This window comes from Eublepharis macularius, chromosome 8, assembly GCF_028583425.1.
Source record: "Eublepharis macularius isolate TG4126 chromosome 8, MPM_Emac_v1.0, whole genome shotgun sequence".
Taxonomy (NCBI): Eukaryota; Metazoa; Chordata; class Lepidosauria; order Squamata; family Eublepharidae; genus Eublepharis; species Eublepharis macularius.
Window position 1 is genome coordinate 113,116,234 of NC_072797.1, and position 26,179 is coordinate 113,142,412.

Consider the following 26,179-nt stretch of genomic DNA (forward strand, 5'->3'; position numbering starts at 1 on the left):
ACTAAACTATTTGAAAGAACACTGAAACTCCATACTTATCCCTGGACTTCTAGACTTGAGAAGTTTTGTACACGTTAAGTGGAACAAGGTGGTAGAAGAGAGCAAACCACTACAGATTAGGGGAAGCTACGTTTTTGAATCCGAGTGAAAAACAAATAAATCTTCCTGCAAGTTGATAACCAACAAAGAAAGACACACAAAAAAACATATTTTACTTTTAAGGGCACATATGAGTTTTATTTTAGGGAGTATTTTATGTGGGCGAGCATTCAAATATCGCACCCCCCCCCCCACACACACATACGGTGTTTATGGTACTAATCCACTTTACTTATTCATGTATTGGCTACCTAACTATATAGAGTCTGGTGGTGGAGAGTGTCCTCAAGTCATAGCTGACTTATGGCGACCCCTGGTGGGGTTTTCATGGCAAGAGACTAACAAAGGTAGCCTGCCATTGCCTGCCTCTGCAACCCTGGTCTTCGTTGGAGATCTCCCATCCAATTACTAACCAAGGCTGACCCTGCTTAGCTTCTGAGATTTGACGCGATCGGCTCACCTGGGCTACAATATGCTTAAACCAGGCCTGAAAATGATAACAAAATACACACAACAGAGGGTAGGCGGGGGAGGGGGGAGTAGCAAACTGGACTGTACCACTTCAGCCTGGAAGCGGGGAGGCCATTTTTGAATGCTCGTCCTTACAAAATGTAGCACCGGAGAAAGAGGGCTATACTAAGCCTTTTTTCTGACATGCATTCTTTCTATCTGAAGGAAGAATGTTTAAGAACAGTTTAAAAAGAGTTTTAAAAGCTATTTAAGAGAGTTACCACCCCCTCGTTTTATAGTAGAAAGTGGCACGACCCAGCTTTCTACCCCCCCTCCTTTTTGCAATTACGTCGACTCTCATTTATGTCTTGCAATCTACTAAAGCTGCAACCCCCAACACAAAATTATTTGGGAATAAATAGTACTAGCCCATATCCCGCCTTTCTAGAACGCATTCGGTGGCTCACTTGGAAAATGATAATTGAAAATGCATAGCATGCGTTAGAACAGAAAATCTGCGAATGAAAACGACATTCTGCAACCCGCACTTCCTTCCGCGTTTCCCCACGGACCCTTGCTCCCAGCTCCCCGCCCCCGGGTCTTCCGAACGGCAAGGGAAGCGGTTGCAGGTCGCGCGTCCCGCCCCTCGAAAGCCAGTCTCGCCGCCCAACCGGCCCGACTCGCGGGGATTTTTGCGCGCAGAAGGGGAGTGGGCGGTGCGACACGTGACTGCCGCGTGCTCCGGCGCAGGCGTGCGGGGCGGGGGCAGCGCGGGGCCCGCATCAGCTGCGAGGGGGCGTGTGCTGGGGAGGCGCCGACGCGCCGAGAGGAGGCAGGGCTGGCCGGGTGGCCAGTGGGCTGCGAGCGACCGAGCCACCGTGGAGCTTGGAGGAAAGCCCGAAGGAGGCTCTGCAGCGTCCTGCCCGCCGGCCCCGGAGCGGTGAAGCGCGGCGCGCCTCCTCGGCGCTCGCTCTGCCCAGCGGGGGCGTCGCGCGGGCGGGCTTGCCATGCTCACCCTCCGCTTGTGGGACCACCTGCGAGCCGGCAGCTCCGAGGTGGACTGGTGCGAGGACAACTACACCATCGTGCCCACCATCGCCGAGTTCTACAACACGGTGCGTAGCTTGCGCGCACAACCGCTGTCCGTGGGGCGCCTCGCCCGCCTGCGCGCCTGGCTGGCTTGTTTTGCGCGCAGCGCGATCCGGTGCAGAGACGCCGGAGCGGGATTGCTCTGGGATGAGCTTCGAGCGGACGCGGGCGCGTTGGTTTGATGGCATCGAGTTCCAGCCAGCTTGCCTGAGGGAGAAACCGGACCCGGGTCCCCCTTCCCGCTCGTTGCTTTTCGGCCAGTGCGTTGTCGCGGCTCTTTTAACTGGGAAGAGCAGTGTTTTGTAAAATTGGTCTTCTTGTATTGCGTTTAAAATATGGCTACGCATATGAAGGCTGTAATTACATGCTCGCTGCTGAACTCACTGGGTCGAACATCAGAGTGAGCTGTATATGTAAGTCTGTTGGTTGACATTTACACCCCACTTTTCTTTCCATTGGAGATCCAAAGTCACTTACAACATCCTCCTCCCCTCCGTTTATCCTCACAACAGCCCAGTGAGGTAGGCTAGACTGAGAGAGCAAGGAGCCTAAGAACGCCCAGTCTTCCGTGGCAGAACAGGGATTTTGAACTTTGTCTTCCCAGATCCTATTCTGACACTTCCACCACTAATCCCGCATAGGATTGGGCTGCGCATGGTGAAATGCTGGTCTGAGAAAAGGCTGAAGCCTTTTCAGGCAACTCCTTTCCTCAGGAAGTGCTGGAATGGACTGTCATTTCTCTTGAAGGCTAAAGCTGAGTGCAGGAGATTTAGGGAGAAAAGGTTACAGTGACGCCAAACTCTTCCTGATTAGCATTAGTTTAGAAATGGGACTTCTCTGGGGGAATTCAAGAGGTCTGAGGTCTTTTCGGGCTGCATTGCTCCTTATTCCCTATGTGGAATCTTGTCCGTGTGGGAAGTAAATGTTGACTCACCCAATGCAGGTCTTTTGATGGATCAACCATCCCAAGGCCTATGTAAAACTCTGGCCCAGACACCCATGTCCTTGCATCCACCTAAGCATCATGCTAATTCAGCTGATAGAAGTTACAGACACAGAAGTATTTTTGCTAGTCCTTTCCTCCTACCTGTGTTTTCTATACACAGAGACCCCGAAAGAAAAGGAGTGACCTCACTTCCCGTTTTCAGCATTTTCCCTCTTGGTTTGCTGGGAGGTGACTCTCATTTTCACCTGTGACACTTATCCAAAGCAGATAATGTCAGAAGTGTCTCCTATCCCGGTGGAAAAAATGTGTTCCTGTCTGTGCTCTCCTGTTTCTCCTGCCTTTTGTCCCCTTTAGAACGGAATAAAGAGCCGGTCGCCATGGCAGCGCTGACGCCTCAGTGCTGTCAAGATTACTTTCTTGCACTCCAGATTGTGTGGCTGTTTAGATCAGCAGCAGCTGTCAGGAATGTGAGCAGCAGCTGATGAGTGCAGTTGTATTGTGAGCTGCCGTCTGACGTCTGGCTATTTATTAATGTCACTCTTGTTCATGGAATGGTCAGGGGTCCCAAGACCCTGACAGCCCTCACTGTGGGGTTAGAACTACTAGTTCCTTGCACATTAATGTTCATTATCTGAGCCTGAAGCAGGACACAAAAGTGAAAACAGCAAAGCTACAGAGACCTTCTTTACTCCTTTCATGCTATGCCTTAGTTTGTAGTGCATCTGACAAGAGAACTGTGATTCTCGAAAGTTTATGCTAAAGTAAAGTTGGTTAGTCTTAAAGGTTCTACTGGACTCTTTTCTATTTTGCTACTACAGACTAATACCGCTAACTCCTCTGGATCTTAGTTCGTAATGGTTACAACAGACTGTTTATAAATGTCTCATTTCAGTCCTGTTGAAGTTAAATCCTCTGTCCCTTACAATGGCCCTGGAACCTCGAACATCTCTTAACTACTATGCTATAGTATTCCCAGCTTCCAAAGTTTCCCAGTTCTTTCCAACCACATTGTTGTTTTCTCAAATAACTCAGAAACACATCTCAACATGTTTTCTGTCCTGAACGTATTTACCCACCTAACTCTGTTTAGGAATGCACTATGAGTTTCATAGTCCAATCCTAAGGAAGTCTACTCAGTGGGGCTTTCTCCTAGGAAAGTGTTTTTAGAATTGCAGTGCAGGAACATCCAGATGCAAACCAAAGTAGTTACTGTTTGCCAGAACAATAGAATTTTTTTAAAGTTATGTAATGTTTATTAGTACATTGCTTATGCATGTTAGTACAAAGGTAATCATTGAACAGTATTTTTAAATAAATATTTTGTACCGTGTTTCTAGCTAGAACTCGTATCTCAAATATCCTTTAAAATGGCATTATTTATAACAGAAAACATGTTTAAAACCATATACATCAACTAAGTAAACTCAGCACAGTAACATAGAATTTCAAAAAAGAAAAGGAGTATATGGAAACGCAAGCTTCTTTTTCTGAACAGCCACTGAAGCTGCCTCAAGCTGAGGAAACTTTTCATAATGTTCCAAGAGTTCAATCTCATTAATTTTAAAAATTAGTAAGCTAATATTTCTTATTGGTATCTCCTAATAACAGTTTTTCAACTATTGTTGGGCATCTCGTGGGTTATGAAAATTGTACAGTTATGCCCCTCTTCCACAGTTATCCCCATAAGGATTGGGTCAGAGCTGTTTTTAGGCAATATGCCCAGGTTAATAACTTGCACGTTAAAAGCCCCAGGGAGATATTAAGTCTTCTAATAACTTGAGTAAACACCTATCAGTTCTGTGTTACCTTGCAGAATATATGTTAAATATAGGATTCGTTTGTGTGTTGTTATCTCAACAGATAATTTATGTGATGAATTTGTGGCAAATTTTCTACCAGGCTGTCTGTTTGGTCTTGCCAGGGATCAGTGGTGTCACATGGGAAATTACCATCTTTTGTTTGGGCATTAAAACCAGGCATCTAGCTATGAGAAGTTTCTCTGGGAGAACTAAGGGAGCAAAGAAACTCACTGAGTTCAACAGAGAACAGAATACATTTCTGAGGAGTATTGTGCAGTTTTTGGTTGTGCAGTTGTTTTGGTTTCAATTCAAAGAACTGGGTGGCTTTCCCACCAGCGTTGTCAGCTCCAAGTTGGGCAATTCCTGGAGATCTGGGGGGGGTGAAACCTGGAGAAAATGGGGTTTGGGGCGGGAAAGGACCTTGGCATGGCATAATTCCATAGAGTCCACTGCCCAAAGTAGCCATTTTCTCCAGGGGAACTGATCTCTCTGGCCTGGAGACCAGTTGTAATTCCGGGAGATCTCCAGCCACTACCTGGAGGCTGGCAACCCTATTTCCCACACACACAAGCTGATTCCCTCAAATACACATGGCAATGCCCTGTATTTTTTCAGGCGTCCGTAGTTTTGAAACGAGTTGAACGTATTAATCTTTACTGAAGTATTAGTGATCTTGAAGATCTTTAAAATTCCAACTTCATGCAAGCTTGAGTATGTTCAGGTTGGCAGGGAGGTCCACTAAAACGTTAATGCATATTCTTTTAATTAGTCAGAGACCTTGTGCTTGAAACATGGAATTCAAGAATTGTCCTTCAGATTTAATTTAGTTTTGAGGGAGAACATATTAGGATGAGAAGACGCTTCTTTTCTTTTAGAGGTAATTCCTTGTACCATTCTGCTGTGGCCGAAGTGCTTTGGACTGCGTACGTGTGCTGGTTAGTTTCCCTTCCCCTGCAAAAACAAATAGTCTACCTCCCCCCCCTCCCATACCATAATTTAAGAGCTACTGCTGTGTAGCGGTCAACAGGCTAAATGCTAGCCTAAACAGGGATACTCAGAATTAATCCCATTTTATTCAGCGGGGTTTAGAGCCAGGAATGTATTTTTACGATTTCACTGATAGGCTGTAATCCTAAGAAAACATTCCTGGGAGTAAACTGCACTGAACTGGGTTTACTTCTGAGTAGACCTGCTTACGATTGCTCTCTAACAGTACAGTCCTAAACAGAGTTGCATTCTTCTAGGTCCATTGGCATCAGTGGGCTTAGGAAGGTGTAACTCTAGTCAGGGTGAAACCGCAAGTTTCACTAGGGAATAAATACCATTAAAAACAGTGGGGTTTCCTTCTGAGTATACATGCCACGGACTGCACTGCATGCTGTCAACTGGAAGTCCCTATCTAAATCAAACTTCTACCATGAATCTAGTAGGTGGCTGAAAACATGCTGTGCTTTCTCGGTATCTTTATTTTCCTTATGGGCCAGTGTATTGATTGTGGGCCTCATAGCAGATAACGCCAACCTATCTTACAAGGGCGTAATAATCACTGAGTGAACTAATGTGAAACACTTTTACAGGCTAAGTACACTTAGTATGTAGTGATATTCTGAGTGGATAACTGCTTAGTTCAATTTATCTCCAGTGTACGTATGTGAAGGAAACTAAGACAAATTGCTGTTCATCTTCGTTCTTCTGTGCCTCCACACATGGGTACTGCGCACGCGCAGGCCAGCCGCCGGAAGATTTTTTTATCGCTTTCCCAGCTCCGAAGGGGCCGTTTGCCGCGCGCCTCAGCGACCGTTTCCCGCCCAAACGGTCACATGCTCCTCAGCGGCCAACGGCCCCTTCCCTCAGTTCTCTTCTTGCCGCCGCTTGAGGAGAACGTTCGCTTGTAGCTCCGTGCTTTTTTCTTGTGCTTTGGATTGCTTTGGATTGCTTTCTCGTGACTGACTTGGACTGGATTTGACTTCTCTCTGTTTACTGATTTGGACGGACTGATCTCGGTGAGGTATTCGACCCGGACTGTGTGACTTCGCTTTTGGTTTGCCCCCTGGAATGGCTTCTACAGCCCTGTTTAAGCACTGTGCCCAGTGCCGTGCAAAAATGGCCCAAACGGATGGGCATAGCCTTTGCCTGCTTTGTCTGGGGGAGGAACATGTAGTCCCCACTTGCAAGATCTGCCAGGGCTTTACGCATAAAGCCAGGCAGGAGCGGTCCGCCCGCCTCAAGGCTTCACTGTGGCAGCGGGTCTTGGACGCCCCTGGGCCCTCCGAGGCGGAGAAACCTGGGGCCGCGGAGAAGGCTGGTCGAACCTCCACCCATGTCGGGAGCCGGTCGCGAGCGGGCTCTGTAGCCTCTTCAAAATCGGTGGCTACATCCCGCCCGGCGGACAAGCCTGCATCGAGGGCAAGCTCGGTGGCGAGGTCTGCGAAGTCCCCGCACAAGTCGGCGTCGGTGAGGTCGGAACCGGGGAGGTCGACTCCGAGGCCGGAACCGGGCGAGTCGGATCCGATACGGTCAGCCCCGGCGTCGATCGAAAGGCCTGCGTCAGTCCCGGGACCGGAGGCTGCGCGAAAGGCGTCGACCAAGAGGACATCGGTTCCGAAAGCTTCCTCCGAATCGGTGCCGAAGAAGAAGGCTAAGAAGACCAAACATCGTTCTCGGTCCCCTCGGCGCCGGCCTGCAGAGGAGGTGGTCCTGGTGTCTCCACCTACGCCGTCGCCTCACCTAGACTCCCCTGACCGTCCCCTCCTTGAAGAAGAGGTGCCGGATCCCGGGGCCTATGTGGTCCTGTCGAGTGGGCGGCGTTCGCCAACACCGGAATCGAGCCCGGCTCCGCGTCGTCGGATCCGAGAGGCGACCAGGGATCCTTCGCCTGCACAGTCTGCCCGTAGTCAGCGGTACTGGTCGGAGGGGAGTGTCGGATCCGAGCGAGTCGGATCCGAACGGTCTGTGGCTGCGCGTCATCAACAGGCTACAGATCTACCTGAGGCCTTTCGGTGCCAGTGGAAAGGGGCTCCGCCTGGCTTCAGATCATCGGATCCGGGGCCGTCGTCGTCTAGCCGTCGTGAGTGGTTGCCCCCACCCTTCCCAGGAGACGAAGTATCAGCTCTTCCGTCTGATGAGGATGACGAGGATGTGGGGTCCGGCTACCGCTCTGAGTCGTTCTCTGAACCATCCCCAGACGACAATGTTGGCCCATCCACCAGCTCTCCCTTCGAGGACCTGCGGATTTATGCAGACCAAATGGCCCGCATGTCCAAGGCCTTGGAGATTGACGTATCTTCCGTGGTCCCGAAGACGAAAGACAAGCTGCTGTGCAGAATCTATGGAGAGAACCCGGCTACAGTAGGTTTTCCTATGTTGGAGGGCTTGGAGGAGATCATCGACAAGGTCTGGAAGTCACCATCTGACCTGCCTGCCACGTCCAAACGCATCGAACAGATGTATAAGATCAAACAAGGGACGTGGCAGTCTCTCATCAAGCACCCTCCACCATCATCCTTGATAGCCGAGGAGATTCAGCACAAGAGGTCGGGGTCCTCCTCCGTACCACCGGATAAGGAGGGAAAGAAAATGGACGCACTGGGTAGGCGTCAGTACTCAGTCGCTGCTTTAGCCCTCCGGATAGCCAACTATCAAACAATTATGGCGGGCTATCAGCTCTACCTATGGGAGAAGCTAGCCAACTATGTCACTGACCTCCCTGCTGACAAGAAGGCGGTGGTGTCGTTGCTGCAGACGGAGGCAGTACGATTATCAAAACAACAGATGAATGCTGGAAGTCATGCAGCTGACACGGCGGCTCGGGGTATGGCGTCAGCGGTGCTTCTGAGGAGACACTCGTGGTTGCGGTCAACTGCCCTCCCGCAGGAGGTGAGGGCCAAGATTGAACGTCTGCCCTTCGAGGGTGACTCCCTCTTCTCTACCACCACCGACGAGGCGCTTAAGAAGAAGAAGGAGGACCGGCAAACAGCTCGCTCCCTGGGGGTCACTCCGGCGGACAGGTCCACGTTCAAGTCTCGGTACTCGTCGAGGTATAATCCCTACCAGTACCGCAGCAGATACCAACCCCGTCCGTACTATCCACAGTACCCTACTTCGCAGCGCCAGTATACCCCAGCTCAACACCAGGGCAGGAGGCGTAGGCCGTTCAAGCCCCGCTCGTCTCAACCTCCACCCCAGCAGAAAGATCCGCAAGGGGCTGGAAGGCAGTTCTGAAGACCCGGCCCTGCGGCAGCCCTGAACTTTTCGGACAGACTCAGTCCTTTTTTGTCTGAATGGGAGTCAATAACATCTGACTCATGGGTCTTAACAATTGTTGATAAGGGGTACGGGCTGGAATTCACTGAACTGCCGATGTGTACTTCACCGCTGAGTGCGGTGAATAATACCTTGGTTGAGCTGGAGGATGAAATTCGGTCCCTCTTGGCTAAGGGTGCTGTGGAAGAGGTGCCCTTTGTGGAGTCTGTGAGGGGTTTCTTTTCCCGGTTCTTCCTAGTCCCTAAGAAGGATGGGGGTCTACGTCCGATTTTGGATCTTAGGGGCCTAAATGCCTTTCTAAGGGTCACCAAGTTTAGAATGATCACACTGCCTGCTATAATTGCCCTTTTGAGGAAGGGGGATTGGTTCGCTGTCCTGGATTTAAAGGACGCGTATTTCCACGTGGGGATCTTGGAGGAGCACAGGAGATTTCTGTGCTTCGTTTACAAACAGCGGGTATTCCGTTACAAGGTTCTCCCCTTCGGCCTTTCCACAGCCCCACGTGTGTTTACTAAGTGCGTGGCTCCTGTGGTTTCCTTTCTTCGAGAGCAGGGCTGTACCATCTATCCCTATCTCGACGATTGGCTCATAACGGCGAGCTCGGAGGCTAAGCTTCTGCAAGATGTGGCATTGGTGCTAGACACTTGCGAACGCTTGGGCCTCCTGGTTAACTTTGAAAAATCTAAGCTGACACCTAGCCGTGTTGTGCCTTATATTGGGGCAGTGTTCGACTCAGGGGAGGCCAAGGCTTTATTGCCTCCGGAGCGGGCACGTTCTTTGAAGAGACTGGTAACCCTGTTTAAACGGAATCGCTATCAGCCAGTGCGCATGATTCAATGCTTGTTAGGGCATATGGCTGCTGCGACTCCGGTGGTCCCTTTTGCGAGGCTGCGGATGCGCCCACTTCAGAATTGGTTTGTGAGGAGATACAATGCTTTACAGCATCCTCCGACTGCTAAATTCTCTGTTCCCAGAGCCGTTATATCCTCTCTGAACTGGTGGTTGTCGGATGTTAATTTGTTTAAAGGGACCCCATTTGGTTTCCATCATCCCGAGTTCTCCGTAACCACGGACGCCTCTCTGCAGGGGTGGGGGGCTTTCTGTGGGGAGCTATGTGTTCAGGATGTGTGGTCTGAGAGAGAAAAGGGTCTCCATATTAATGTGCTTGAACTGAGGGCTGTTCGTTTTGCACTTATGTCGTTCACAGCAATCTTGCAGAACCATCAGGTGCTGGTGCAGACGGACAACACTACCGCTATGTATTACCTGAACCAACAGGGCGGCACGGTGTCCATGATCCTCTGCAGGGAGGCCACGCTCATTTGGGAATGGGCAATCAGGAATGGGGTGACGCTTCGCGCCATTCATGTAGCTGGGTCGGACAATGTGCAGGCGGACACTCTCAGCAGGGTGCACATGCTGAATCACGAATGGGGGCTCAACGCAAAGTACGCTGGGCCGATCTTTCGGAAGTGGGGTCGCCCAAGCATAGACGTGTTTGCGACGTCGTCAAACACCAAGGCCGAGGTCTTTTGCTCTCGGGCAGGGAGCGATCCCCTCTCTATTGGGGATGCCTTCCAATTTACTTGGGCCCGGGGACTACATTACATGTTTCCGCCCGTCCCTCTCATACCCAGAGTGCTGTGCAAGGTGGAGAGGGACAACACGGACTGCATCTTAGTGGCTCCGTTCTGGCCACGGCAGCTCTGGTTCCCGAAGCTGCTGGAGATGTCCGGCCGAACTTACGTGGCCCTTCCGCCCCGGAGGGATCTCCTCCTACACGGGGAGCTCTTTCACCACGAGCCCAGGAAACTACACCTGACCGCTTGGCGGATTCGGCCCCGTCCCTAGGTTTCTCTGAGCCCGTCAGGAAGGTCCTACTGAACGCTAGGAAGCCCTCCACACGCCGTGCCTACAAGGCGAAGTGGAGTAGGTTTGAGGCTTGGGCTGCCTCTAGGAAGGTGGCGCCTCTCGATAGCCCCTTGGGGATGGTCTTGGATTATCTTTGCGAGCTGAAAGACCAGGGCCTTAGTGTAGCATCTCTGAAGGTGCACCTTGCGGCCATCTCTGCGTTCCATGATCGGGTGGATGGCTGCACGGTTTTCTCTCACCATAAGTCTCGCCAGTTTTTGAAGGGGATGCTTAATCTTTACCCGCCTGTGTCACCCCCTGTGCCCCAGTGGTCTCTCTCCCTGGTCCTGGCCAGGTTGATGTTGCCCCCTTTTGAGCCTTTGGCTACGTGCCCTCTGGACTTGCTCTCCTACAAGGTGGCATTCCTCGTGGCGATCACTTCTGCCAGACGGGTCAGCGAGCTGGCTGCTCTTAGGGCAGACCCCCCGTTCCTTCGCTTTCATGCGAATAAGGTGGTCTTGCGACCGTGTCTTTCGTTCCTGCCCAAGGTGGTGTCAACCTTCCACCTTTCACAAGAGATTTCTCTGCCTGTATTTTTCCCTGAAGCTTCAACTAAAGGGGAAAAGGCCCTCCACAGTTTGGATCTGCGGAGGGCTTTGGCTTTCTATTTGGAGAGGACAAGGGTGTTCAGGAACAGTCCCTACCTTTTTGTGTGTTTCGGGGCGAAGGACAAGGGCCGCAGGGCGTCTGCACAGACGGTGTCCCGTTGGATTGTGACAGCCATTGTGAAGGCCTATGCCACGGCTAAGGTGGACTGTCCTTTGGGTGTCAGGGCTCACTCCACACGGTCCCAGGCGACGTCTTCGGCACTGCTCAAGGGTATACCTTTAGCTAATATTTGCAGGGCTGCAACTTGGTCGTCCGCCGATACCTTTGTACGGCATTACGCTGTGGATGTAAATGCCAATGAGGATGTAGCTGTTGCAAGGGCTGTCCTCCATTCCTTGTTTCCCTAGGAGTATGCTGGTTAATATACTCCAATGGGGAGGTGAAGTCGCTGTATATGGTGTATATATATATATATTGATATGTATTTATACTTGCTGGATGTTGTGGGGTTGATATATTTTCTGTGGTAATATATGGGTACGTGTATATATGTTGTTTTGTTCCTTTCTTGTTGTATAATAAAATTGAGTTGGATTTCACCCCACCTTCCTTATTGTGTGAAGCTTGGTACTCTCCCATGTGTGGAGGCACAGAAGAACGAAGATGAAAACAGGGTTAACATACCTGTAACTTATGTTCATCGAGTTCTTCTGTGCCGACACACAACCCTCCCTCCTACCCCGCTGTGAACTCCAACACAGATCGCTGTACTACGGCTGGGCTATGGCTCTAGTCTTATCGGGGCTATGGCTCTGTGTGTTGGTTGAGCGGCGGCAAGGGAGAACTGAGGGAAGGGGCCGTTGGCCGCTGAGGAGCATGTGACCGTTTGGGCGGGAAACGGTCGCTGAGGCGCGCGGCAAACGGCCCCTTCGGAGCTGGGAAAGCGATAAAAAAATCTTCCGGCGGCTGGCCTGCGCGTGCGCAGTACCCATGTGTGTCGGCACAGAAGAACTCGATGAACATAAGTTACAGGTATGTTAACCCTGTTTTATTCCCATTTTACTGTAGGAGAACTGAGGCTAAGTGATTGAGCTGAGATCAACAGTAGCCTTGAGTCTTACACTCTTGCTTTTTGGCCGTAGGATATATAATAATAATAACATTCCATTTATATACTGCCTTTCAGGACAACTTAACTCAGAGCGGTTTACAAAGTATGTCATTATTATCCCCACAACAAACACCCTGTGAGGTGGGTGGGGCTGAGAGAGCTCTAAAAGAGCTGTGGCTGACCCAAGGTCACCCAGCTGGTTTCAAGTGGAGGAGTGGGGAATCAAACCCAGCTCTCCAGATTAGAGCCCTGTGCTTTTAACCACTACACAAAACTGGCTCAATAATGAACTGCACTCAGTGAGATGTGTTTAGAATAGGCATCTGTAGTGTTATTCTCTTCCACTGTCAATTACGTGGCCTGAAAAACCCAGACTTCAAACCCTTTGGAATGATTACACTAGAGCAAGTGTGTTGGAAAGGAAAACAAACCAGAGGGACTGGATTTGCCTGTCTGCGTAACACACACAGCTCAGAAAAAAACCTTCCAAACATTGGGCTAAAATGGGGACAAATGATCTTCTAATATCTATAAGCAGGAGGAGGTCCACATTCCTGGGTCCGAACTGTCTTGTATTTCTGGTTGCTTGGGGAAAGGTTCGTTGAGGGTGTGAACAAAATATTTAATGACTTGGGTGGGTTTGCTGCTGAGCCTTACCCGTGCTGAGCACTTCCTAGTTACCCGAGCAAAGGTCAGGAGTTTATACTATTCACAAGTTCGTCTGTAAGGTGGGGCTTTAATGGGCTTAGCCGGACTGGAGCTGCCTTATACCGAGTCAGTCCTTCCCAGTCGAGCGTCTGCCTTAGGTCTGCTATTAAAAGTCTATTTAGCTGGAGGTAGTAGGGATTGGTCCTGGTTTTATACACCCAAAGCATGCTCTCCGGTACTGAACGACAATTTCTTTCCTCCAGCGTTTTTGGGGAAGCATAAATAAAGTCCGTAACAAGAGTATGCTGATTTCATGTTTGGCACCCAGATTGTTGTCAAATGACAGCTTGCCAAGTGGCAGGCAGTGGCCCTCCTCCGGAAAGTTAACAGCGGCTTATATACAGATCCCATTTGTTGTGTGAAGCTGAGGATCTTCAGCAACTACACCATGGGGGTATTTTCCATGCTCTTGAAGTTAAGGATTTTCTGGTGTTTCAGATTTCCCCCCCCCCCAAATGAAACTATTTACTCTTTCAGAATAAAGTTTTTTTTTAAAAAAAACTCATGGAATCGAAAGATGGTGGAAATAGGGTTGGAGTGGTGGGGTGTTAATGTTTAAAAACAGCCTTGCAAATGAAGTGAATATGACTACTTCACAAAGTAAAGCTTTTGCCTCTAAATCAGTTCCCTTTTTTGTTGCTTCATTTTTTTGAGCATTCAGTTGTGCTCTTTCTCAGGACCTCCTCCTTCTAAAAGAGGCTCCTTTGCCAAAGTCCACTGGGTTGGACACCACACCTGTTCCAAATCTGGTTTGGGGGGGGGGTCCAGCCTTTCTCTCAAAACCCTGCTGGGGGCACCCACCCACTTCAGCCCCCACAGCACCAGGAAACACATTGGCAGGTACCATTTTACTGGGATTTTGGGATTACTAGACTAGATCAACTAAAATCTCCTTTCCAGACTTTGAACCAGTTTAAATGTATTTGCAAGAGCTAAAAGTTACCATTCGTTGCATTAACCTCATACGTTGCCCTGACCTGGATAGCCCAGGTGAGCCTGATCTTGTAAGATCTCAGAAGCTAAGCAGGGTCAGCCTTGGCTAGTGATTGGATGGGAGACTTCCAATGAAGACGAGGGCTGCAGAGGCAGGCAATGGCAAACCACCTCTGTTAGTCTCTTGCCATGAAAACACCCCACCAGGGGTTGCCATAAGTCAACTCTGACTTGAGGGCACTCTCCACTACCACCACTTCACAGGTTAAGTCCATGCACATGCAACAGTTACTTCCAGTAAGCAAATACTTCTAGTTATTAATTTTTGTCCTACTCCTGTGTAGATTGGTCAAACCAGTCCGCCTCCAACTCTTCTAAGGATGACTGTCTTCATGATGGATAATATGAAGACTTTCTTTTGAGAAAACATCCCAATCACTGCACGTGATCCTCTTTGTCGGGAAAGCATGCCGAATTGTCTCTGGAACACAACTCACAAATGAACAGAAAGCAGGCATGCTATCCTCAATAGCCCTTCTAAGATGCAGCTTGTATTGCTTTTGTACATGCGAACGCTGCCCGAGGGAGACTTGGCTAGACTTTTCAGCAAGTGCGCTACAAGTTCAGCTCAGTGAGTGAAAGAGCGCCGCTCCAGGGCATCTTTCTGTGAATAGGCCATGCCAAGGTATAGTTTTGAACTCTAGGCTTCCGGGTAGGGGCCGGATGGTGGTGACAGGAGAGCAGGTTTTATTCTATGCATCATCTCTCCCCCGCCCCCCAACCTTCCTTTCTCTCATCCAGGCATGTCACAGTCTCCTTCCATTGCTTCTGCCACATGGTACTCCCCGGATCATCCATTAGCTGCCATTTGCCTTGGTCGGTGTCCTACCCATGCAATCAAACCATGTATTTTTGAAGAGTGGATACTAGTATAGTACGCAGACAACAGATTATCCGTGGGGGCTCAGTCCCCTTGCTGCAGGAGAAACACAGGACAATATCGGCATTTGCTGCTGGATCCTCCTATCCAATCCCTCTGACTCAATACATTTTAAACACTAACCAGCTATTTCTGTCCTTCTAATGATCTAAATAAAAATAATCCTACAATTTTATTTCACCATTCCTTCCTTCTTATTTAATACATTTATTTCGTTTTTTCCCCCCAGATAAGCAACATCTTATTTTTTGTTTTGCCACCTATCTGTATGTGCTTATTCCGACAATACGCATCCTGCTTCAACAGTGGAATATATTTAATTTGGACCCTGCTGGTGGTAGTTGGTAAGTCCTTCCGTATGATTGTGCACATGTGACTTGAGAACAGGGAAATACTTTTTTTAAAAAAAAATGGGAATTAATACAGGGTGGTAGTGGAAAAAGTTGCCTCTCGTGTTTGCCGTAAAAACTTGCCTGATTCTTATGCAGAAGACACCTCTCCTTCCAAAGGCAGCAAAGTTGATTCTTTTCTTTTTTCTTTTCTATTTTGTCCTCACAATAGCCCTGTGAGGTTGGTTAGCCTGAGATTGTGCAATTGACACAAAGTTACCCAGTAAGCTTTTTGGCAGAGTTGGGATTTGAATCTGGGTCTCTCAAATCCTGACATTTGAACCTGCATCTCCTAGATCCTAGTCTGGTATTTTAACCAGTATACCATACTGGCTCTGTAATTCATTCTGGTTTTTATCCTCTTAATACAGCTTGCTGTAAATAAGGCGATGTCAGTTGCCACAAATTTTGTGGGCTGCAGTAGCCCTTGATGTAGACAACAAGAGAAGTTGGAACACCTCTGCTTCCTGATCCCTTGATCTCTTGGGCTACCCGTGTCACATTCCTGCTGCTTTATCAGTCTTTGTACTTCACTGGTCCTTTGACCCCACCCATCCTGCACTGCTACTTCCACAGCAAGCTACTTTTATTTTTATTTTACTTTTTGGTCATTTGTTTGTCCAAAGTAATGCACAGCATTTTTTTTTTAAAAAAAGTCATAAATACTGTGGGAGGAGTCCTTTCTTGGCTTATTTGAAAAGCTTTACTTGCAAAAGGGAGAGTTTGGGCCTTTTTAAACCAGTGTGGGTGCCAAAACAGAGAAGGCCCTCCTGGTTGCTTCTGCAGATCTTTAACCAGGAAAAAGGTGGAACACAGATTAAAGATTCTCGCCCAGATTTTAATGGTGGGGGGAGAGGGAACATAAGGAGAAATGGGATTTATAAAGTACACAGTGCCCATTTTTTATCCATATCAGGCTGGAGCAGGTAGTCAGAGGAGTTAATGGAGTAATGAGTCAGGCAATACAGAAATTCATTTCTTGTTCTTTGATTCAAAGCTTTAAAGAGTATTGGAATACTCATTGTACAAGCAAAACCCGGGCAGCCCCATGATCAAATCCAGAGAACTGTGGGTGGAGAGCTTACAGATGGATCACTCTTGCCCCCCCCCCCGTTCTGCAGCTTCTCACAGTGCCTGAAAAGCTGCTTCTGATAGTGGGGGGGGCGGCGGGAGTACTTGGGAAAGGGGTGAGGATGCTGCATCGGGGATATGATAGAACATCATGCCAGATCTCCTGGAGATCCAACCCCAAACCCTTTTAAATCTTGCTTGTGCGTCTTGCTCGCTTTTGGTGCAGCTTGTTTGTTTTTTTGTTTTGAAAGGAAAAGCTTTGCACTTCAGTTCCTTGCTAGTCACAAGAATTTTTTATTTTCAAGCACATATCATCCACGCAATGATGCCTGCTTTTGTTGAAATTAGCACAGAAGAATGCATTTAGGCCATAATGACCTTTCACCTTTCAAATGTGTCCTTCTAGGAATTGGATCGGTCTACTTCCATGCCACGCTTAGTTTCCTGGGCCAGATGCTCGATGAACTCGCTATCCTGTGGGTTCTGATGTGTGCTCTGGCTATGTGGTTCCCTAGAAGATACCTACCCAAAATATTTAGAAATGACAGGTAATATCTTGGGAAAGGTTAACTTGCTTATCATTAACAGCCTACAATTTGCAGGTGGCAGTCAGCGGTGACAGACAAGCTGATCTCCCCTGGCCAGTGTGGAGATATGCAGGGAAGGTACATTAGGACGACTCATGGTTCACACAGGTCAGCAGTGAGTCTCATTGGGCCTTCGTGGCTTGCCTGTGTAACCTAGAAAATGTGCCTTGGGATCTTCTTCAACATGCAGAAGTTCCTAGACGGGCAAACAAATGCGGTCAAGGTATCTTGAATGATAAAAAAGCCTTAAACTCTCCTGTTTTACCTTTCTGACTTGCTAAAATCAACTGATTGTGATTTATTGTTGTTTACCGGTTTGCATCTCCTTATTTCTCAGAGTACCCTGACTTGGCCTTTCAACCAGATTGCTGCTCAAATTGCTTTCCGCACACACGCACACACACACAAAACCCCCTCCTGTAAACAGCTTGCTGCTGCCAGCCCAGTCTTGTGACTTAGATGAAACTTGTTTACGCCTATGAAATTGTACACTGGGTGCTTCTGTCAGAATGCTGACACCGTCTGCTCTTCCCGCCCATCCTCAAATCTTTAGTAGCAGGCAGAATTCTAACATATGATTGGATGGCAGCTGTTCAACCTTCTGTGATTTTGTAATTGTCACTTCTTACTGAAGGATTTTGAAATCACTAATAATCCTTTCAGCCATGATCCTCAGCAAGGATCATTACGTTACACGTTGCACTTGCATAAGTACACCGTGGTGTAAAATTCATCTGCTGCTCATGCTTGAAAGACATATGGCTGTAGAGCAGCTTTTTCCAGCCTGTGGGTCATGAAGCCTCTGGAAGTGGGGTGCAGGCCTGCTGTCCCTAAAGGCCGTTCTTGCCCTTTGCATTGCTCTCTTTCTCTCCTCTTCCTCCATGTCAGCTTCTCACATTCTTGCTTCCCCCAACCTATGTGACAATAAATGGCGGGGGGAGCCATCCAAATAACTTTACAGGTACATGCATTTTTCTATGCAGAATAAAATTTCAGTAGGAAACTCACCATATGTGAAGTGGCTTCTACAGGAACCCACTTCCATGTGTAATTTGTGACAAGGCTTTGACCAGTATTTTGGAAAATAAGACTGGACTCTAGACACGGTATCTTCCATGTCATACGCTAGTTGGGTTTTTTTTTTCTTCACTGCTTATAACGGTTGATTGATTACTCGCTGCTTCCTTTTAAAGAGATGTGAATTGGATTAGATGAGTGTGCCTTGCCCACATTTGACAAGATATGCACGTCTCTTTCATTCCATGCCTCTACCTAAATATAAATTGTAAGATGACTGGCAGTTATCAGAAATGACCTGTTTGGGTAGTGGTGTTAACAAGGTTAAACATTTTCCTTTTCAACCTGCCTTTCTAGGCAATGCTTTAAAAGAAAATCACAAACGTCAACTTTGGTGCAGAACCTGGGCTCCCTGATCTCTAGAGGTGTGCAGAACCTGGGCTCCCTGATCCCTAGAGGGTACCCGTTGGGCTGCTGAGTAGGGCTTCAGTTGAGGTTGGGTGAATCTTGGGAATCCTGAATAGCCCCTCATCCAAAATAACCATTTTAGGGCTGTTTGTTTTTTCATTATTGTTCAAAACCACTTCACCTTTCAGTGTGCTTTAAGCTGCTGCTTTAGAACTTTACTTTTGCTTCACCCAAGTCAAAGATACTATTAGAAAGAAATGTGTAAGAGCCACCCAAAGTTGCTCAGACAAAACCTCCCTAACCCAGCTGAACAAAGGTTCTGGCAGAATTTTAATAACAACAGCAACAATGTTTGATTTATATACTGTCCTTCAGGACAACTTAACACCCACTCAGAGCGGTTTACAAAGTGTGTAATTATTATCCTCACAGACAATCATCCTGTGAGGTGGGTGGGGCTGAGAGAGCTCCGAGAAGCTGTGATTGATTCAAGGTCACCCAGCTTGCTTCAAGCAGAGGGGTGAGGAATCAAACCTGGCTCTCCAGATTAGAGTCCTGCCGCTCTTAACCACTACACCTCTGTGCTGTTGTCCTTCCTAGCCTGTCCTGGCTTAGCCCTTCTTATAGTCACATGGGAGAGAGGTGGAGGGCTTATAGAAAAGGTTCATTGATGTATGCCTAAGGACATATGCCTCGTTAGAATCTTTCATGCTTGCTGTTCCAAGCTCCAAAGAGGACTGTACCTCACAGCTTAAAGAATCATTGGGAGGCGGGATGGCATGAGGTGGAATTGGTCTTGGGATTGCCCCTGAAGCGGAATGTAGCAGTTAGTTCAACAATATCTTGACAATGGCATATTTCCCCCCCCCCCCATTTTTAGTGATTATTTGCTGACATATCCAAGGGTGGGACCTATCCAGGCTCCTTTGAAATCAAGGTTGGGCAGCAGCAGCATTTGGCGGGTTGAATGATTGTTGCAGCTGAATTTACAGTCTGAACATGTCGTTCACTGCTTCTGTTGATTTAAAGCCTGTGTAACATTTTAGAATGTATCTTATCATCATTATTCAGAGGCCGATTTAAAGCAGCAGTAGGGATCCTTTCTGGAGTCACCACCTGCCTTGCCTTTGTCAAGCCGGCCATCAATAACATCTCGCTGATGACGCTGAGTGTTCCGTGCACTGTGCTGCTCATTGCGGAGCTTAAAAGGTGGGGGTACCTGTCTTGTCTGCGCCTGTCTTGGATGAAGCAGTTTTGCTTCTTGCGGATTTACGTTTTGAAGCCCCATGTCTGGTCCATGAAAGGACTAGCTCAAGTCCATGGAAAAGTTTTGCTGTGATAAAAACTTGTTTGTTCTTAAGGTGCTACAAGACACTTCTTAAATTTTTGCTTCAACATACCGATGCTGCTACTCCTTGACGGACTAGCTCAGATCCAAATGGTGTAGATGTCAAATGCTGCAGTGAGCCAGTTGGGTGAAGGGACATGTGGCAACCATGCATGTCATGCAATTCTAACTGTGCCAGGGAAGTCCTTCTGCTTGTTAACAGTTTGGGATTGTGGAGGTGGCTGCGCTGCATAAATAAGGAATGAAATTGAATCTTTTTTAGCTGATAGTATGGCGCTGGGTTGGTGAGATTAAAGCAGTGTATTCCAGGATAATGCTGGACAAGGGAGTGATCTTGTATAATGCAGGCAACACTTTATTCAAATTGATCGGTGACTATCGTAAATAAAGCCTTTGTACATGAAGAAAGCACTGATCACTTGCAAGGCCAGAGGCAGCAGTAAGTGTATTGGAAGTTGACTATGGCCTGCTTCATGCGTTATCTTGGAAAACTATCTACCTTAGATAGTGAACTGCAGGTCTAATTGGGACTGAGCCTTTCTGGATAATGTCCAGAGCTGGTTCATCTAGTGAACTGAGCGTGACAAAGATTGAACTGCTGAAAAGCACTCAGTGAGTCCCTAAGTGCAAACCCAAGCCCAGGTTCAACACTCTTATCTAATCAGTCATATCAGTTCTCTCTATGATTCTTGATTTATTTTCTTTGCTTAGGGTGGGTTAGTATAGGAAAAAATATTTTTATATTTGCTACCTGGGCTCATGACCTTCTATGGAAACTTAGATTTGGAGACCAATGTATTTTAAGCAGAGGCAGCAATTTTTATTATTAGATCTTTTTTTTTTATAGCCATTGGCATAATTCAGTTACCATAGAAAAGTGGTGAAGGGAGTGAGTTGCACCAGATTCAAATTTCATCGGAGTCGTGAACTCCCTGGCTGGCCTTATGGATCCTGTTTGCTCTCCAACCCTCTCTTTGTATTGTGCAGGATAATGCTGCTGCTCTACCTTGTGAGGCTGTTGTAAAGGATTCTAAGATTTGTAATGCATGCTGGGTACTTGGGGGGGAAAGCATGGTATAAATGCTAAGCATGATACATTATACACATTTTTATATTGGGTGTCAAATGTGCAATGGAAATCGGTAAACCTTAAAAATGCTTAAATTCCAATGAATTGGACACAGAATAATCATATTTTTAATTAAAAAGAGTAACAGTCATCCCTGTCAAATACAAATAACACCTTCGGCTACTTAAAAAATACCTTTCTTTTGTTTGCTGTATAAATTGGAAAATTTTCCTCTTCATGATTGGTGTAGTTCTAATTTTCAGAGCATTTGATTTATTTAGCATTTTGCCAAACACCATAACATTATTTCCCCTTCCCTCTTTTGCTTTTAGGTGTGATAACTTGCGAGTTTTCAAGTTGGGACTCTTTTCTGGCCTTTGGTGGACGTTGGCCTTTTCCTGCTGGGTCAGTGACAAAGTATTTTGCGAGATCTGGTCATCGTTTAACTTCCCCTATTTGCACTGCGTCTGGTGAGTCCAGGGTGCTGGTTTTCACGAGAGCTCATTTTCAGTGTTGCCCTGTTTTTGTGACCAAATAGAACATCTTGGTCAACGCAGACACTGACTTTGTTATAATAAAAATGTATGTGAGGGTGGAGGTAACAGTGGTAGAAACGGTTCCGTTGCCTTGATGCTGGGTGTGGATTTCCATAGACTCCGTGTTAAGAGCACGTAAGGTTGCAGGTTCAGTCCTGGACATCTCCACTTACACAACGTCATGCAGCAGTATTGGCAAACATTCCAGACAGCTACAGGATGGCAAAGTAGAAGGTAGTGGGAAAGAGGGATCAGTGATCTGGTTATGTATAACTTAGGAGGCTGTGACAGACAGATATGACATCAGCCGTAAGAATGCTAGGGGAGCACTTTCACTGTGTTTTTAAGTACGTACACACGCAGTGCTGTCCTGAGCAGTTTACACTCTTGTAATCCCATTGAAATAAGTGGGCCTTTCTCACATTGAGAATCAACTTCAGGCTGCCCCTGCTGTGTCTGAATCTGCACATGTTGCCCACAGAGAGTGCAGGTTGGCTGCTCCCACTAGATCTCTTTCTCCCCCTTCTTCCAGAATATTTTTGTTGTTTTTATTGATTTATTCTGCAAGTCAGGCACAAAGCGATGCCAAGTGATTCATGCTTAGCTTTAAAAGTTAAAAAAAAAAGAAACAGGTTACCTACCAGAAATAAATGGGAGGGGGAGACAAAGCAGAGGCCTGGATAAGTGTTTGATTAGGCAAACAGTATATTGTGAAAGGGAGTATGAGAAAAATGAGTAGCAATCTCTGATTTCCACGTTTGTCTGTATCCAGCTTTCAGGCTGTGATGTCCAGACAACAGGAAATACTGCAGTGTGCAGAATCAGAATTGGTGTTCCTGAGATTTCATAAGCGTGCGTCTGTCCATGCGTGTAGGAATACATTCAAAGTGATCAGTGCTGAGTTTTGTCAGGGAATTTCCCCTTGCATATCCAAAGGGCAAGGAAAGCCCTTCCTTCTAAGGTTTGGATCAGGTGGTAAAAAAGAAGCTCTCAAGGCCAGGCAATTGGCAGAACACAGTTTATTAGGATGCCCACCTGATGCAAACTGGAGAAGCTAGAATGCATCACTGAGTCCTTTTCAGTTCAGCTTTTATACAGGTCACTATAATGAGCATCATCAGTTTACATGTTACAGTGATGTACATTTGGGGTCATTAAGAGAGATCGGTTCTAACAGTGCTTCATAACACACACCAGCACTGGCCAAGCAGAAGAACAGAGCGTGTAAAAGCATCCCAGATAAAAGACACATTAAGGCTGGGCACGTTCAAGAGTGGACTGTCCCTTCTAGGGCCCGTCTACCTGGCACTGTGCAGAGAATAAGCTTGGTCAGCAGAAGTGAGTAGCGAGGAAGGTCAGAGAAAAAACCCAAATAGGGGGAGTGAGTTTCTACTGGGCTCATAAAAAAGGGGGAATATTCCAAATATCCTATTTGGAGTTTTAAAAATTCCCTACCAGTTTTATTGAGTGCAGTTTTATTCTGCGCTTCCTCCAAAGAGCTTCCCCTTCTGTCTTTATGCTGCCCTGTGTGGTAGGTTCAGCTGAGCTAGAGGGATTTGTCCAAAGGAAGCTTCACTACTGAGAGCTAAGCTACAAGTGACGCCTGACACAGGTTGGACACATGTCAGCTTCCCTCAAGTTTTGATGGGAAATGTAGGCATCCTGGTCTTTCAGCTGTAATGGATAGCCAAGCTGCAAGACCAGGATGCCTACATTTCCCATCAAGACTTGAGGGAAGCTGAAAAGTGTCCAACCTGTGTCAGGCGTCACTTTTAGCTTGGCTCTCAGCAGGAACATGATCCCGTGCTCTCCAGTCCTTGTCACCACACTGATTCTCTGTCTCACTGCTGCCTCTCATTCCACTAGGATGGCTGTGAAACAGACATAACATTCCCTTCCCTTCTACTGCATGCAGTGTGTCCTTTTGCAACATCATAGGAGGCCCTCTTGCGAATACCAACTCCTTTGTAGCTTCCCAGAATACTGCTAGGAAGGAAAACTACTGCCTTCTCTTCTGGAACCAACAAATATGTGTACAAGAATGATGCTGTTAACAGCTTCTTCCCAGAGTATCGCAGTTGCTTCAAGCCCTGTGATTTTGCCCTATGGCCGCAGCACACAGGCTCTGTTGAATGTTCCATTGCCTTGGTGATGGATATGAATGTTGAGTGTCCATAATGCAGGTGTGGACCACAAGCTTCACATCCATAAGGTGCTAGATTTGGTACTCGGTATCTCCTGCTACTTGATTTCATATATCAGAACTGGAAAAAAAACACATTGGTCTGCCCAAGCAAATTGAGATGCTACATTTGAAAGAGGCATTTAAAAATCTCTACACACACAATCTGCATATTCCAATTCTTTTTCTTTCTTGGGAAGGAATCATGGCTTCATGCTAGAAACACATGCCTTGCAGGCCGATGGCTTCAGACTCAATCTCCTGTTCAAAGATCTGAGGTAGTAGGTATTGGAAAGTCTTTTCTGTATCCCTAAATCTGGAAAGCGGCTGCCAAAGTTTCTGATACTTTGAACAACACTGAACTTAAAAGCACCATTGGTTTTATTACACAATGATTATTAGCGTGACTGTCTGCAGGCCACTCCATTAACTATGAATAGCTAAGGTCTGCCAGCCTGGGATCTGAAGCCAGAACCATCTTAACTATGCATTTACGTAACGTGTGAATGCAGACCTCCCTGGCTTAATCCTGGTTGAATTCTGACGTGTTCCCTGGTGATGCCTTCTAGGACTACAGGCTGAAGGCAGTCAAACAAGTGTTTTTCAAAGCAAACTTGGGTGTGAGTGGGGACGAGTCCTGGTTTCACAAACTGACCAGTTATACTAAATTACGGTTTTGCAGTATGTTTGAACTGAGCCAATATAAGGCAGGTTTGTGTACGTACTCATTCATCTATGTCACAGGTATGTGACCTGCATAACATCTATCCAGGATTTTCGAGTTCCTTATTCGTATCCGTTCTGGTCCCTGTAGAATGTGTACTGTTTCTTTCCAGCATTGCAAGGGGTGCTAATTGTACCTTGGAAGAAAGAACCTGAAGCCTCTGGTGGTCCGAGTGTTTGGTGCTCTCCTTACCCTCTGTTTCTTTCCTGTTTTAGGCACATCCTCATCTGCCTGGCTGCATATCTGGGCTGTGTCTGTTTTGCCTATTTCGACGCTGTCTCGGAGATCCCCGAACAAGGCCCCGTCATTAAGTTCTGGCCCAGTGAGAAGTGGGCGTTCATTGGGGTTCCTTACGTCACCCTTCTTTGTGCTCATAAGAAATCGGCATTGAAGATCACATGAAACTTCATGTGCAGAAAAGAGGCTGTGGAACTATTTTTTTTACTATTTTTGTCTCCCTCTGAAATCGCCGTGATTCTGTTGAGGGAACCTCGAGGACTGTTTTCCGTTTCTGACATAAGCACATGCTGCACGGAGAAGTTTTGAGAGCAGGCAGGCAAGAGCTCTCCTTTGCAATGCTTTGTTGCAGAACCTGGGGACCCAAATCCTCCTTTCGCTTGGGTGGCTTTGGAGCTTTCATATTTAAAGCCTGCGTGAGCACTAGGTTGGTTTTTGTTTGGCGGGCTTTGAATTTCTAATGTGAAATTCTCTGGATGCTTCACACAGAAGTAGCCATTATGAGAAAGGCACGGCTGTTGCCAAAGCTGGCAGCCTTATGTTGTCATCTCCTCCTCTCTTGACATGACAAAGTACTTGACGTCACATTGCGTCACTAAGCTCTGATTTCCCCACCCCTCCCTCCCTCCCTCCCTCCCTCCCTTTCATTAGCTGCTACTTGCAGCAGAGCAACTTGAAATGCACTGATTCCATGTCAGGCGTCTTGTTTACTCTCCTCCAATAATGTTTAGAAGAGAGGGCGCAGGGCTGCTGTTTTCTGCGGTTCTGAGAATGTCTGTGTTTTTTACAGTCTCAAAGAGTGAATTAATACTTGTGGTTTCGTTGGGACTGAGAGAGAACAGTTGCGAGCGTCAGCTACTATTAAAGACCTTTAATAGCTCCAGTTTGTGGTTACATGCCTCTGGCATGTCTCTCTACTAACCACCTGGCTGCACATACTTTCTGGCCTCTCGGGTTATAAGTTCCTGGTAAAATCAAATGTAAATGCTTCAAGAAGCCCATCCGCTTCTCAAGTCACCCGTTGCAGCTGCTTCTCTGCTTAGCCTGGAGATAGGAGTGGATGCAGGCCGCCATGCTGCCACACACGGCTGCACCTGATGCGGGATAAGTTCCCATTGCCTTGCGACAGTAGAAGATCCCAGCTCCTATGCCTTAAGTGGAAGCTTTATCCTCAGGCATTAGCCAGTGGTATCGCTGTTCTTCAATGGTATGAAGTGTTGCCTGCAGACCAAGCTAGTATTGGAGGCAGAGGAGCAGAACTGGCCTTTGCTTTCTAGTCAGGTGGCAACTCTTCTTGGCAAGATGATTGCCAAATGGGAAGCGGCTTGATAAAAGATCTCAGATGTAGGAACCGAGTCCCTTTTGCTTAATGGTGTGGGTTCTCTTTTCCCCTTGTCATGCATGGACCTTGAGACCTTGTGCTGTTTTGATGTTGCCGACAGTGGTGCAGTCCTCTTTACTCCGGAGGCTGGCTGCATACCTCTCTCCATGCTGGTTTATGCTTCTCAGCTGTTCCTCATTCCAGGGCTCATCGCGCAAGGGCAGGGCTTCCCTGTATCGCCCGTTTCATGTCCACAGATCATACTCGGTGGGCAGACCGGTAGTGACAGCAGGCTGGAGGCAGGAGGGCAGGCCTCACATTCTGAGCTTTCAGCCGTATCCGGATTGTGGGTTTGGTGCACGTGTCGAGGCGTCAGTCATCTGTCAAAGGCCTGATTGCTGAAGCATTGAGGAGACTGGGGATCTAGCATAACTTGTTTTTTAAAGGGGATAAAAAAAATTTGGCGGGGAGCAAATTGGAGATCATAGGGAG

General features: G+C 47.4%; 1 protein-coding gene across 1 annotated transcript; it reads left to right on the top strand.

Annotated features, from left to right (window-relative positions):
• Positions 1-1,398: 1,398 nt before the first annotated feature.
• Positions 1,399-24,988, top strand: ACER2 (alkaline ceramidase 2). Its single transcript, XM_054987004.1, has 6 exons — positions 1,399-1,664; positions 15,028-15,142; positions 16,665-16,806; positions 19,342-19,479; positions 21,020-21,157; positions 24,345-24,988. The coding sequence occupies exons 1-6, from the start codon at positions 1,557-1,559 to the stop codon at positions 24,529-24,531; spliced, it is 828 nt and encodes a 275-aa protein (XP_054842979.1). The 5' UTR covers positions 1,399-1,556; the 3' UTR covers positions 24,532-24,988.
• The last annotated feature ends 1,191 nt before the right edge of the window (positions 24,989-26,179 follow it).

What these genes read in the sequence shown, in the direction of transcription:
- ACER2 (XM_054987004.1), top strand. Translation starts at nt 1,557, where the DNA reads ATGCTCACCCTCCGCTTGTGGGACCACCTGCGAGCCGGCAGCTCCGAG. An exon ending in GACCCTGCTGGTGGTAGTTG is followed by an intron (nt 15,143 to 16,664) that starts GTAAGTCCTTCC and finishes GTGTCCTTCTAG; the next exon opens with GAATTGGATCGGTCTACTTC. An exon ending in AAAATATTTAGAAATGACAG is followed by an intron (nt 16,807 to 19,341) that starts GTAATATCTTGG and finishes ATCATTATTCAG; the next exon opens with AGGCCGATTTAAAGCAGCAG.